Raw genomic sequence first — 14,630 nt, forward strand, 5'->3', positions numbered from 1 at the left:
CTCCCTCCCCCCCACCTTCTGTCTGCCTGTCTCTCTTTCCCCTGGGGCTTGGGGACCCAGAATGACAGGCTTCTCTGCATCCCGAGGAAGCGGCCTGGTACAGCCCTGTGGCCCCAGCACGGATCCTTGCTCTCCCCTCTGGGTCCTGTTTTGGAGCCCATCCCCCAGGGAGGTCCTGCAGGAGCTGGGGACCCTGCAGCTGCCCCACCATGGCCAGTAGGCCCCGTCCCAGCACATCAGGGCCTTGGCTGTGCCTCCTCGTGGGGAGGCTGCAGGAGGAAAGACTGCCCTCCCCGCCAGAGGTCACAGTGTCTTGATGCCGTTTGATGAGCTCAGCAGGCGAGCTGCCGCAGCAGGACTGAGCATGGCCAGCAAGCGTCCAGGCAGGATTCCGAGCCGCGTGGTCTGGCCGTTAAGCAGAAGGACAGAGTGTGGCGGCACTCCCCCTCCCCCATCCCCCTCGCTGACTCCTGTGCCAGGAGGCCCCGGATGGCCCGGCTCCTGGTGGCAGCCTGAGTGCTGGAAAGGGAGAGGCTGCGGGCGCTGGCACGGGGGCTTCTGAGCTGCAAGGTGGTTTGGGTGTCTCCCCGACCCCCAGCCCCACCATCCAGGCCCCCGGCTCCCCAGCTCCGTGGCCGTGGGAGAGGTTTTTCCTCCTTTTCTGCCATAGCCTCTGGCCCAGAGGAGTTTGCTGCAGTCAAGGCTGCTGCATAGGCAGGAGGGGGAGAGAGCAAAGGGGAGGCGGGAGGAGAAGTGGTCCTTCTGCAGCCCCAGCGCCCAGCTCGCTCTCAGCCTCATCTGGGGTACCCCTCTGGGGAGTCCCCGTCCAGTGAGCCCCTGAGAGTCACAGAAACCCTGGGCACCTGCCGGGGTCTCCTGAAGCAACACTCCGGGCCGTCCAAAGAGTGACCTTGTCTGGGCCACTAGCCTGTGTGTGGAGGTGACCACTGCCGGCCCTCACTGCGGCCACTGGGAAGGGCTCTGCGGAAAGGGGGGCTGGTTGCTCATGGACTGAGGTGCAGCTGTGCAGGCCAGGCTGCCCTTTCTTCCGGGGGTGCTGGGATGTGGTCCCAGGTCGGTGTCCCCTCAGAACCCAAGCTCCTAACCACTGTGCCTGCAGCCCCAGTCTGTCCAGGCCGTTGGCAGTTGGCCTTCCTGCCAGGATGTGCTCGGGCTGTCTCTCTGCTGCCCTAGATTCCCCTCTGGCCGGAAGGCTCTTTTTTTTTTTTTTTTTTGCAGGGGAAAGGAGGGAGACTTCTTGAGGACAGTGTAGCTGTCACTGCTTTAGGAGGGTCCCTGTTCTGACATTGGCATGATGCACGTTGACCTTTGAGGGTTGGAATGATCATTCCGTACCCCTCACTGAGGGACCAAGGCAGCCAGCATCCTCCTGGGTACACACCAGCTGTCTTGCCTCCCAGCCTGGTGTGTGAGGAGGGGCTGAGAGGTCACTCAGCTCCCCTTCCAGCCGTCTGTAGGGCTGTCTGCAAGGTGAGCCCAAGGCAGCTGCCGGGCCTCCAGCCCGTGGACCCTCACTCTCCTTGGCCCTTCCGCCTTTTTATTTTTAGCCATCCCAGAAGCTACTGGTAGAGATGGCAGCTGGCTTTTAGTTTTTTTTTTGTTTTCTGGGAAAATCCGGATCTCCCACAGTGTGGAGGCAATGAGGAGGGGGTTTCTGGTCCCAGATCTGAAGGCTGCATCTTCAGCACAATCTCTACATAATGATGGTAACCCCTGTTACCTCTCTCTTGGGATTGTTTTAAGGATTAAAGCAGATAATGTGCATGGAAATACTCTACAAATGGAGATGCTGTTCTCCTTCCAGGTTGGCAGGGAGGGGAAGCAGCAGTGTTCTCCGTCTCTCTGGGCTCCACGTGGCTTGTAGGTGACTTGTGTTGGGTTATGAAAGACCCGTAATTGATCTGCAATTCTCTCTTATGCCCATTTTTTTTTTTTTTTGCGGTACGTGGGCCTCTCACTGCTGTGGCCTCTCCCGTTGCGGAGCACAGGCTCCGGACGCGCAGGATTAGCGGCCATGGCTTACGGGCCCAGCTGCTCCGTGGCATGTGGGATCTTCCCAGACTGGGGCACGAACCCGTGTCCCCTGCATTGGCAGGCGGACTCTCAACCACTACACCACCAGGGAAGCCGTCTTATGTCCATTTTTCACATAATATTATCTCTCTCTCTCACTTACATATGTATTTAAATTTCCATGTATTGACAATTTGTGTAATATATACCTTTCAGTAGCTCTGTGTTTCTGTTCAATTCTGTTTATATCACAGAATATGAATTATTGTATTATTAGGCATCTCAGTTTCCACTTTTTGCTATTTTAAATAGTACTTTACACGCTTAAAAAAAATAAGATACAATTGACATACCATAAAATTTACCCTTTTTTAAAGCGTACAATTCAGTAGTTTTTAATATATTCACACAGTCACGCAACCATTATCTAATTCTAGAACATTTGTGAGTGTTCTAAAAAGTATTTCTTCTTAAAGTATACTTCTGAAGTGGAATGACTAGGCCAGAAGGGTGAAAACGACTTCATGGCGGTTATTACCTTATCGGACTGTTTTCCAGAAAATTCTCAACAGCAGCGTCCATCACTAGTGGTATTCCTACAGCTTTGCCCACATTGGGCGCCCCTGTCTCCCCTGTTCCTGCCGGTTTGGTGGGTTTGCAGCAGCTCTTCTCAGGCGTGTGGGACACAGCTGCTTCAGCCTCACGTGGGGTGCCGCCCCCTGAGGTTTCGGAGGGCAGCACAACCAAGGGGCAAAGTGACGGGTCTCCCGTGCTTGTGATCCTGTGACCTGGACGAGCTCTGTGTTTCAACAGTTTGGGAGCCAAGTTCATAGGGGTCTTTGTTCCTGTCGTCCCACCTGGTCATGCTTTATTCTGTCCTTGTTCACATATTGATGGGTTTTTACCCCTCAGCTTTCAACCTAGGAAGGATGCTAGGAGTCATTATGGATCATCTTCAGGAAAAATCAGTCCACAGTAACTGGTGGTAACCAGAAGAAATCACATTGTTGGGTGTTGTCAGGAGGACCAGCCCCTACCTTCCTCTCCCTGCCTGTCCTCTCCCCCATGAGGTGCCAGCCCTGGGCCTGATGACTCCACGTTAACTGGAAGTACAGCTAAGCAGGAAAGGATCAAAGTCCACAAACGTATGGGCCGTGCTAAACACAGGTGCACATCCACCCCATCCGGAAGCTTGAGATTAAGGAATGAAGGAAGCTCTCTTTTACACAGCGGTAGTAAACCTATGAATGCGTTCTCCCCAGGAGTGAGAGAGGATAAAAATAGGAAGGGGGCCATTTAGGGATTTGCTGAACTAATGACTAGTAAGCAGATAACAGGGCTTTTTAAAACTCTGCTGTATTCTCTCCATAAAGAATTCATCTGTTCTCAAAGCTTTAATTATCCTTTTTACACTCTTTAATCTCCTGTATTTCATTGATTCTAAGACACACATTTTTACATATTTGAACCTCTCTAAAGCTGGGTTTACCATTGGTGGGGTGATATCATTGAATTGGCAGCCTGTTTCTTAGTGGTGACAAAATAATGATGCTTTCACCATCATTGGCATCTTTGATGTGATGAGATTTAGTCCATCTCCAGCATTCATTGCCTTCCCAAGCCCTAGCATCATACCTCCAGCTACCCTTGAGATATTTTCACTGGGTGTGTATCACCACGTCAGACCCAGCAGATTTAGAACTTAAACCGTCATTGCATTTTTCTCGTGAGATACCGTCTGCTTTTTCTAACTTCTTTATTTTCAAATGGTGACCATTCTCTGAGTTGCCCAGCTGGTAGCCTTTCTCTCACAGCCCCTGTAATAATAATGCTGGCCAATGTTTATTAGTGTTTCCTGCATGCCAGGCACTGTTCCAAGCCCCATTAATCCTCACAGCAGCCCTACAAGGCAGGTACTGTGACCAGTCCTCTTTTATATGTGATGTAGAGCCACTCGCCCGGGGTCACAGGGCTGAAAGGTGGCAGAGTGGGTACTTGAACCCGAGCAGCCTGGTTCCAGACTCCAGCTCACAACTCTTGCACTGCCATTCATGGATCCAGCCAGTGACCGTGCAGTCTTCACTCATGCACTGAATAATGTCTCTGTGTTTCACTGTTTGCTCTGGCCCCTGTTACCTCCTTTGATTGCAGCAAAAGCTGCCCCGTTGATTTCATTTCCACCAGTCCCCTCTCTGTTCATCTTGCCAATCAGAGATGGCTTAATCTTGCCACAGCGCCTCCTTCAGGGGTCCACTTCCCTACTCTTAACACCGTTTTTAAAAAGTTTTATTGATATACAACCCACATATCATACAGTTCACTTATTTAAAGTTTACAGTTCAGTGGGTTTCGGTGTATTCACAGAGCTGTGCATCTGTCACCACAATCAATTTTAGAACATTTTCATCACCCTGCAAAAGTAGCTCCGTACCTCTGATTTCCCCCTGTCCCCAGCCCCTGGCAACTGTTAACTTAACTCTCTGTCTCTATGGATTTGCCTATTCTGGACATTTCATGTAAATAGAATATACAGTATGTGACTTTCTGTGTCTGGCTTCTCTCACTAAGCGTAATGTTTTCAAGCTTCTCTGTGTCAGCGCTTCATTTCTTTTTCTTGCTGAATAACGTTGTGTGGATGGATGCACCACATTTTATCCATTTATCAGTTGGTGGACATTTGGGTTGTTTCTACTTTTTGGCTCTTGTGAAGGGAACTTTATTTTTATGTTTATTTATTTATGGCTGTGTTGGGTCTTCGCTGCTGCGTGCGGGCTCTCTCTAGTTGCGGCGAGTGAGGGCTACTTTTCGTTGCGGTGAGCGGGCTTCTCATTGCAGTGGCTTCTCTTGTTGTGGAGCACGGGCTCTAGGCATGTGGGCTTCAGTAGTTTTGGCTCATGGGCTCTAGAGTGCAGGCTCAGTAGTTGTGGTGCACGGGCTTAGTTGCTCTGTGGCATGTGGGATCTTCCCGGACTGGGGCTCCAACCCGTGTCCCCTGCATTGGCCGGCAGATTGTTAACCACTGCGCCACCAGGGAAGCCCTTGGCTATTGTGAATAACACTGCTCTAAACATTTATGTACAAGTTTTTACGTGGACATATGTTTTCATTTCTCTTGGGTATGCACCTAGGAGTGGAATTGCTGGATCATACAGTAACTCTGTTTAACTGGTGAGGTCAGGAACTTTTAATAGCTCCTCAAACCCCTCCGTCTAGTTTCCAAAGCCCTTTCCATCTGTTCTCGATATCTGCTATTCAGAATCACAACCTGGCCGCTTCTGCCAGACCAGGCTCACCCTCACCGTCTGACCTGTGTGTCGGGGCCCCTGATCTCCGGCTCACGCTTCTCACCCCAACTAGGACATGGTCCAGGGGCAGAGTCAGCCCACACATATATTTCTTTGAGACACACAGCGGCTTAAAAAATCTGAATTATTTGTGCAAGTGAGATTATACTTAATGATCCAGATTTTCACGTTCTCTAAAAATTGCAAGATTTGGTCACTGTGGGCCCACATACCTGTGAGGTACCCTCCACCTGACTGCAGCTGAGGGACACAGCCCTACCTTGTCCTTCTCACACCTTTCCTGGCCTGCTAGGTGCTGGGGTCCCTGACCTCTTACCTAGACCCATCCCTCCAAGGCCCAGCCCGGCTTGCTGCTCTGACCATCGCGCTCCACTTCCGAAAGCCGCTGGAGCTCGCGCTGCTCGGCTCCACACAGGAGGCTGTTCAGATGGGAGTGCTGGGCGGCTACAGGGGGGCTGTGACAGCACGAAGAACTGCAAGCTCTGGGGCCAGCTGCCTGGGTGCAAATCTCATGTTTACCCCCTTCTACCAGCTGTGTGACCTTGGGCCAGTTACCTGACTTCTCTGAACCTCAGTTTACTTACATTTTAAAATGGGGGTAGCAGTAGGACCCCTTTATCTGTTGTTACTGTGCGGGGTAAATGGACTGATATACATCTGTTATTATCAATATTATCGTTGCTGTCTTTTTCCTGATGTCTTCTCAGTGATAGTGTGCGAACTTTGGAGACCAGACTGCGCCGGGGCTGGGAGCTCAGCCATGGCAGCGGTGGGCACCCGGGCTGGTTGTCCTGTGCGTCTGGGGTTCTGCCTCCTTGGCCAGAGCTGCAGCCTCACGCTCCACCCCTGAGGACGAGGGCACCTTCCCACGAGCCGGCTGTGGGCCTCACTCCCTGCCCCGCAGCGCTGGCGCCGCCACCAGGCCCGGCCTGTGGGGCTGAACTCAGGGCAGGTGGTCCCTGCTCCCCGTCCAGCTGGCTCGAGAGAGATGGCGAGCTGGGTCAGGGCAGGTGGGCCAGGCAGGTCTGAACCGGGAGCCACTTCTTTTTGTTTGTTTGAATTAAATATTGACCGGATAAAAAAGAATGCTTACACAATCTAGGGAAGATATGCAGAACTATGTGTGACGAATGCCAGGGTACCTGCCAACCTTGTGTCCCTCCCCCAGTCCCTGTCCTTTGCGTTCCAAGTTTCAGGTGGACTTTCCCCTTGCTTCTCTTTATCGTTTCTATGTGTGTCCGGTTCCCTAAACAACGTGCTGTTTCATTTCGAAGAGCCATCACACTGTGTGTGTGTGAGAGTTGAGTCTTTCTGTCCCTTTAACCTGCATTCACCATAATCTCTCCAGATCTGTCTTCTAATAACTGACTTTATTTCCAACTGTTCCTAATCCATAAAACCCATCTATGGAATTTCTGATTTCCCCTTATATTTTTCATTGGTTAAAATTCTGTTTATTCTGGTCATTTTATGTCATATTTTCATATTTAATTTTTAGCAAAGCAATCAGGTTTCTTTCTCTCAGCACTGTGCCTTTGAGGTTGATTCCTGACGATGTGTGTGTGTTCACTTTCTCGGCCATACAGTGTTCTGCGATGTGACTGCAGCAGTGCATCTGGTGCTCGGGATGCAGCAGGGAGCAGACAGATGCAGTCCTACTTTGATGGAGCTTCAAGGGTTCCAGGGAAGACAGATAAACAGGCACCAAGTTAGTCAGGTGAACTGGCCAAAGACAGGACCCCCAGGAGGGGAGGCCAGGAGGTCGGTAAAAATCTAGAAGCTGAGACCCGAAGGAAGAGTAGGAGTTGCTGGGTGGGAGAGCGGCTCCCATCTTACAGGTGACGCTCATGAACCTTGGGTAAATGACTGCTCTTCCTACTGTGATGGCACCTTTTTCTGTACTTAAGGCTGTGATTGGCCCAAATCTTGGCAAGTCAGCTGAATGTGAACATGTCGTCTGAGCTGTTGTGCATTTGAACCCTAAGCCTTTAGACCACTGCGTTGTATGTATTTGAGACACTGATAATCAGAGTTCATGCCAAGGTCTGGAGGAGGGAGAGTAATGTGTGTGGTTAACCAGCTCCTGACTCTGCTTGTCCTAGCCCTGGGCCTCTGATTCTTTCCTCTCGCGTAGAGCCAGGACAGTCACGGTACCCTCCGCGCAGGATCTCGTGGGTGTGACGGGGACAGTCATGGTACCCTCCGTGCAGGATCTCTTGGGTGTGATGGGGACAGTTGTACCCTCCGTGCAGGATCTCGTGGGTGTGACGGGGACAGTCGTGGTACCCTCCATGCAGGATCTCTTGGGTGTGACGGGGACAGTCATGGTACCCACTGTGCAGGATCTCGTGGGTGTGATGGGGAAAGTCGTGGTACCCACCTTGTGGGATCTTGTGGGTGTGACCGGGGGGCGGGTGCCTAGCATCTCCGCCCTGTCTCAGGCACAGCAGGCGTTGGTGTTGTCACTGCCGGGCTCTGTGATCAGTGTTCTGTGTGTCACCCTCTTTTAGCCTCTCAGTAACTGTCCACTGGGCAACTTGCCATCTCTACCTGTATGTCTAAAGCTTAAACACACCTAAAACAGAGCTCCTGGTTTCCCCTCTACCAGACCATCCCTCTCCTAGTCTCCTCATCTCAGTAGATGCTGCCGCTGCCCGTCTTCCCTCCCTTGCTCGTGCTTACCCGCATCGGTCAGCGGGCCCAGTCAGTTCTGACCCCAGAAAGGATCGTCTGCTCCGACCAGCTCCCCTTTTGATGCCGCTTTGGCCCAGGCCCCACCGTCTCCCGCTGGGCAACCGCACAGCCTCCTCGTGGGTCTCGTCTTTCTGTAGCCGCTCCCCCCGCAGCAGGCCGGGCGCCCGTGAATGTGCGGAAGAGCTTGCTGTGGACTTCCTCAGGCCCTCCAGCGGCTCCCCTGAGCTTGGAGACAAGCGCAGCCTCGTCCCCAGGCGTTGCGAGCCCTGCCCTCCCGCCTGCTCTCTCCCTCTCACCTCCTTCTGGGCGCCTGGCAGCCGAGCTTGTTCCTGCCTCAAGGCTTTTCCTCTCGAAGCTCCCCTCCATCCGGAATGTTGTCCCCCGCTTCTTGCAGGGCTGCCCCTTCAGGTCTCAGAGGGGCCCGCCCGTTCCCCTCTGTCATGAGCTCTGTCTGTAATGTCTTTGTTGGCTTTTCTCCCTCCCGTCTTCCCTCCCTCCCTCCCTCCCACTCACCGTAAGCTGCCGGCAAGGACCTGTCTGTTGCTCTGCAACTCGTGCGCTTGGTAGAGGGTGGCAGTGAACCCCATTTGATGGCAGGATGCAGAGCAGAGACTCAGAAGTCAGGTAACTCGTCAGGGTCGTGCGCTAGCAGGCCGCCCAGGCCCTCTCTGTAACGCGCAGGGCCAGACCTGCTGGCCAGGGCCCAGGATCCGCGCGTGCAGTCTGGCCTCTGCGGGGACCAGAGCCTTCCCCAGGCAGGTGCCTGGAGACGTCCAAGGGGACTGACACGTCCTGGCAGAACGGTTCTCATTGAAGGGAGGTGGCTCAGAGACGCCCGCGCTCCTTCCTCCCCCTGTGCTGCCCTGTGGCCCGCTCTCCGCACTGGGGACCCGAAGCACAGGCGGGGCTCCTGGCACTCGTCGGGGAGCTGCTTAAGACCTTCGCCCTCCTCCCGCTCAGGTCGCACCAGCTTCTACGAGGAGTACGGCGTCATCGGCGATGTCTTGCAGAACCACCTGACCGAGATCCTCATGCTGGTGGCCATGGAGCTGCCCGTCAACGTCAGCAGCTCGGAGGCGGTGCTGGGGCACAAGCTCCAGGCTTTCTGGGCCCTGCGGGGCCTGCAGAGGGGCAGTGCTGTCGTGGGCCAGTACCAGGCTTACCGCGGGCAGGTGCGCAGAGAGCTGCAGAAGCCAGACAGCTTCCACAGCCTGACGCCGACCTTTGCAGGTGGGCTCCGAGGCTGGGCACGGGCTGCGGGCCGCCCCCACCCATATCCCCCAGACGGAAGCACTGCTTCCAACCCGGATGCCCTTCAGGTTGGGTTGGAAGGGACTTGAAGTGGGGTTTTCACAAGGGTGCTCAGTGGCGAGTAAGAAGTGCCCCTGCCTCTCTGACTTCCCGCCAGCTCAGACCAGCGGGTCACCTGCTGGCTCCCTCTGGGCGGAGGACACCTCAGTGGCGGTCTCCATTCAGTCCACGTCCACGGATCCTGCCGGGGCTCGCCAGTCTGGGCTCAGACCTCGCTTTGCCCTTGTGGAGCTTACATCAGCCCCCAGAGAGGCTGCAGGCCTGCCTGCTGCAGCCGGGGGCACCCCCAGCGGGCAGGCACCATGCTGGTCAGGCAGGTGTCCAGCGGGGCCATCCTCTGGACACTCCCACAGGCTCAGAGCTTTCTGGGGGAAGCTGGCTCCCTGCCACTGAGATAACAGCCGCCGCAGCCAGAGCAGCAGCTGCTTGTCGAGCACTGACCACGTGCCTGGCACTTTATATACATTATCTCATTTAATCCTCACGCGTACAGACGCATCAGGCAGGTGTGATTATCATGCCCCTCTAGAGGTGAGGAACCGTGAGGCTCAGTCAAGTTGCCAAAACTTGCCCAAGTTCACGCAGAGATAGTACATGGGAAAACCAGGTTTGGAACTTGAGTCTGGAGGGCACTCGGCGTCCGGCTCTTACAGCCGTGGTCCCCGCTGCAGGTCTCCTCACCTGCACGGCAGTTCCCCACTCGCCTGTGGCTGAGAGCCCTGTCCACCCTCCCCTTCTCCCTGTATGTGACGGCCTCAGCGCGTCCTGAGTGCTCTGCAAACAGGAAGGAAGTCCGTTTCCCTAGGAACCCACACCCCCTCAGTCAGGATCGCTGCTGCCTTGCCCACCCTCCTTGAGACTCTTCTCAGAGCCTCTGGGTTGGAGCCTCTCAGTCCAGTTCCCCTTTGCTTGAGGACGATGACTCTGAGAGGTGCCTCAGGGAGCTGGGTGTCCGAGGTGGCCCCAGAGGCTGCTTTTCAAGCACCGACTGGGCAGAGATGGTAACAGAAGAGGTGAAAGATGGGGGTGAGGCTAACGAGGCCAGGGGTGCCCAGAGGAGGGCTCGGAGAGGGGAAGGCTTGCTGGCAGAAAGGAAAGGAGATGAAGGCAGGTGGGCTGAGAGGACCTGGTTCTCATGCTGGAGCATCACCTCCGCTGCCCCCCGTCACCCCAGGCGTCCTCGTGCACATCACCTCCACTGTCCCCTGTCGCCCCAGGCGTCCTCGTGCACATCACCTCCACTGTCCCCTGTCGCCCCAGGCATCCCCGTGCACATCACCTCCACTGTCCCTGTCACCCCAGGCGTCCTCGTGCACATCACCTCCACTGTCCCTGTCACCCCAGGCGTCCTCGTGCACATCACCTCCACTGTTCCCTGTCGCCCCAGGCGTCCTCGTGCACATAGACAACCTTCGCTGGGAGGGTGTCCCTTTCATCCTGATGTCTGGCAAAGCCTTGGATGAGAGAGTGGGCTACGTTCGGATCTTGTTCAAGGACCAGGCGTACTGTGCCCAGAGCGAGAAGCGCTGGGTCCCGGCCCAGAGCCATTGCCTTCCTCAGCAGATCATCTTCTACATTGGCCACGGTGAGCTGGGCGGCCCAGCTGTGCTGGTCAGCAGGACCCTGTTCAGGCCCTCCCTGCCCTCCGCCAGCTGGAAGGAAGTGGAGGGCCAGCCTGGGCTTCGCCTCTTTGGCCGCCCTCTGTCTGATTACTACGCCTACAGCCCTGTGAGGGAGCAGGACGCCTACTCCATCCTCATCTCTCATATCTTCCACCGCCGGAAGGACTCCTTCATCACCATGGAGAACTTGCTGGCTTCCTGGGTCTTCTGGACGCCCTTGCTGGACAGCCTGGCCCACGAGGTCCCACGCCTCTACCCAGGAGGAGCAGAGAATGGACACCTGTTGGACTTTGAGTTCAGTGGCAGCCACTTGTCCTTTGCCCAGCCTCCACTGGAGCAGCTGGTGCTGGGGCCGGATTCTGCTCCGATGCCCAGCGACTTCCAGGTCCTCAGGGCCAGGTACCGAGACAGCCCGCTGATATCGGCCTGGCCGGAGGAGCTGATCGCCAGGCTGGCCGGCGACATCGAGGCTGCAGCTGTGCAGGCTGTGAGGCGCTTTGGCAAGTTCCACCTGGCACTCTCAGGCGGCTCGAGCCCCGTGGCCCTGTTCCAGCAGCTGGCCATGGGGCACTACAGCTTCCCCTGGGCCCACACACACCTATGGCTGGTGGACGAGCGCTGCGTCCCGCTCTGGGACCCCGAGTCCAACTTCCAGGGCCTGCAGGCTCACCTGCTGCAGCACGTGCGTGTCCCCTACTACAATGTCCACCCCATGCCTGTGCACCGGCGCCAGCGGCTCTGCGCCGAGGAGGACCAGGGCGCCCAGGCCTATGCCGAGGAGATCTCCACCCTGGTGACCAACAGCAGCTTCGACCTGGTGCTGCTGGGCATGGGCACCGACGGGCACACGGCCTCCCTCTTCCCTCAGTCACCCGTCGGCCTGAACGGCAAGCAGCTGGTGGTGCTGACCACGAGCCCCTCCAGCCCGCACCGGCGCATGAGCCTCAGCCTGCCCGTCATCAACCGCGCCCACAAGGTGGCGGTCCTGGTCATGGGCCGGATGAAGCGCGAGATCGCCATGCTGGTGAGCCGCGTGGGCCACGAGCCCAGGAAGTGGCCCATCTCGGGTGTCCTGCCTGACTCTGGCCAGCTGGTGTGGTACATGGACTATGACGTGTTTCTGGGGTGACGGTGCCTTTAAAGCCCTTCGCTCACCCCCGCGCTTTCCTTCACCCGCCCTCTCTCCGCCCTCTCAGTCCTGCCCCAGCCCGCGTGCCCTGCTCTCTGGAATCTGATGCCTCGTGGTCAGGCTCCTGGAGACGAAGGACAAAGCCCTTCCCCAGCCCCCGTGACCGTCCCTGCCTAGTGGTGGTGGGTACACACCGGAACAAGGAAGAAATGGAATCTCTGCTCTTGAGAAGCTTCAAATCCAAGTCAGGAGAGAAATGTCCACCTTAAGAAAAGACCTGCAGCAGTTACATGTGAACACTAACCAGCGCAAAATAGGACGGTCTGAAAGCTCCCCGCGTGAACAGGAATGTGGTGGGCCGAGGTTAATGGGGGGTTTCCTGCGGGCCGGGACCGTTCGACCAGCTCTGGTGGAAAAGCAGAACGTGGACGGTAGAGAGCAGGAGCCCAGGCGCCAGTGGCCCTGTGCCCCCCCACACAGCAGGCTGCCGGGAGCCCTCACCTCTGCTCCATCCCCTTCCTCCTGAGCCTCTGACTCAGCCTGCTGTCCTGTCTCCTCCGGGGCCACCTCCACCTGCTCTGCATCTCGAGTCTCTTTCTTTTCAGTCCCGACCATGGAGATCTTCCCACCCCGTCTCTGTTTCTTTGCTGTCCCTCAGACGCCCCATTTATGGACAGATGATGATGACAGTAACACGGTGACAAACAAGATGTTAAAATGGATCCAGAAATCGTGCGACTGGTTTGCAGCTCCTTTTCTCAGTAGATGGATTTCTCTGATGGCAGGAGGCTCTGGTTCCCCAGCTCTGTCAGGGAAGACCACTGCCTGCCCCCACGCTTGCGTTCCTGTCCCCAGCCAACTCTGCGTGAAACACACTGGAGATAGATGATCAGGCCATTCCAGGGATCCCACGTATAGGAGGGTCCTTTGTGTCTCAGGGGACTTCCCAGTGAGTGTTTCCACTCTCGATGTCCCTAGTTTTACCTGGGAAGATCCAGTTAAATCTTTCTCTGACGGTGACATCTCGTTTGCGGGGAGAGATGTGACATCAGGTGATCGTGACCAGCCAGGTGCTCTGATCTGACTAGGCTGAGCCAGGCTTCCCTGGTGGGGCCCTGCAGCTCATGTCAGCACTGGCTGCCCACGACCGTCTCAGGGACTTGACTGATGGTCAGCGCCAAGGGGGGCTGCCGTCTCCCCTTCTCATACTACCTCGTGGCGGCATCGGCCTCCTGTCTGCCGGTCCCTCCTGCCAGCGCTCACCTCCCCACTAACGCGTTGCAGAAGATCTGGGGGAAACCAACAAGCTTCTCGTTAAGAGCAGGTGGGTAGTCCGCTCCTGAGAAGCCATGGGTCAGTAATACCTGTTTTTCCTGCGTCTCCAAAATTCTTTTTTAAAAATCAAGCTTCTCAGGACACTTCTTTTTTTTTTTTTTGGCTGTGTTGGGTCTTCATTGCTGCTCGGCCTTTCTCTAGTTGGGGCGAGTGGGGACTACTCTTCGTTGTGGTGCACTGGCTTCTCTTGTTGCGGGGCAGGGGCTCTAGGCGCACGGGCTTCAGTAGTTGCAGCACGTGGGCTCAGTAGTTGTGGCTCACAGGCTCTAGAGCGCAGGCTCAGTAGTTGTGGCACACGGGCTTCGTTGCTCCGCGTCATGTGGGATCTTCCTGGACCAGGGCTCGAACCCGTGTCCCCTGCATTGGCAGGTGGATCCTTAACCACTGAGCCACCAGGGAAGCCCTCTCAGGGCACACTTAATTTTTATTTCAATTTCCCACATAGCCATGTCCCCAAGATATGTCAATAAAGGATAAGACAGATGTTTCGGTGTAACTGTTTCCCCATCTTATAGTCACATTTTGTATCAGGCAGATACATCTGATCAGGCAGATACAAAGTGTCAAGGTCACAACAAGGGCTTTCCTGGGTGAGGAGGAGCATCATGCAATCTGTTTCTCTACATTTGATTTTTTACACTTTCTTCAAGGCAATTTACACTTCAGGAATTTAAAAGAGTTCTTGCTGTGATTTGAGATGTGTGCCTGTGAGGTGGGCGCTGGCAGGGGGCCCTGCACCTGTTGATATTTGGCTTCCCCTGGTCTCCAACGACCCGGTCCAGACAGGACATCTCTCTTTGGGCCGAGAGAGCTCACCTTGGCCTAAAAGAGCACAGTGCCGGGGTCAGGAAGTCTCCCTTTCTGAAGAGTCAATATTTTTTTTTTTTTTTTTGCGGTCCGCGGGCCTCTCACTGTTGTGGCCTCTCCCGTTGCGGAGCACAGGCTCCGGACGCGCAGGCTCAGCGGCCATGGCTCACGGGGCCCAGCCGCTCCGCGGCATGTGGGATCTTCCCAGACTTTAGCTTTGATGCACCTGGTGGGCCGGCCTGCTGGAGCGGACACGTGGTTGTCGCCCGAGTGCCGCCTCTGGCCACGTGGGGGCGCCCTCGCACCATCCCTGCTGTCTGGAGGGCGGAGGCGTTTCCCCTCCACGCAGGTTCCTGCGCTTCGCGGGCCCCTTAGCTCTGAGCAACGCCCCCA

The 14,630-nt window shown here is 55.8% G+C and overlaps 1 protein-coding gene across 1 annotated transcript in view; it reads left to right on the plus strand.

The window, feature by feature from the left end:
• Positions 1-12,095, plus strand: part of H6PD (hexose-6-phosphate dehydrogenase/glucose 1-dehydrogenase) — a 21,490-nt gene extending 9,395 nt beyond the window's left edge. The window contains exons 4-5 of the mRNA XM_007453316.1: positions 8,994-9,263; positions 10,732-12,095. Coding sequence (XP_007453378.1) covers positions 8,994-9,263; positions 10,732-12,095 — 1,634 coding nt within the window. The remainder of the gene's footprint in view (positions 1-8,993; positions 9,264-10,731) is intronic.
• The last annotated feature ends 2,535 nt before the right edge of the window (positions 12,096-14,630 follow it).

Source organism: Lipotes vexillifer, unplaced genomic scaffold, assembly GCF_000442215.2.
Source record: "Lipotes vexillifer unplaced genomic scaffold, Lipotes_vexillifer_v1.1 scaffold575, whole genome shotgun sequence".
NCBI classification, from domain to species: Eukaryota; Metazoa; Chordata; class Mammalia; order Artiodactyla; family Lipotidae; genus Lipotes; species Lipotes vexillifer.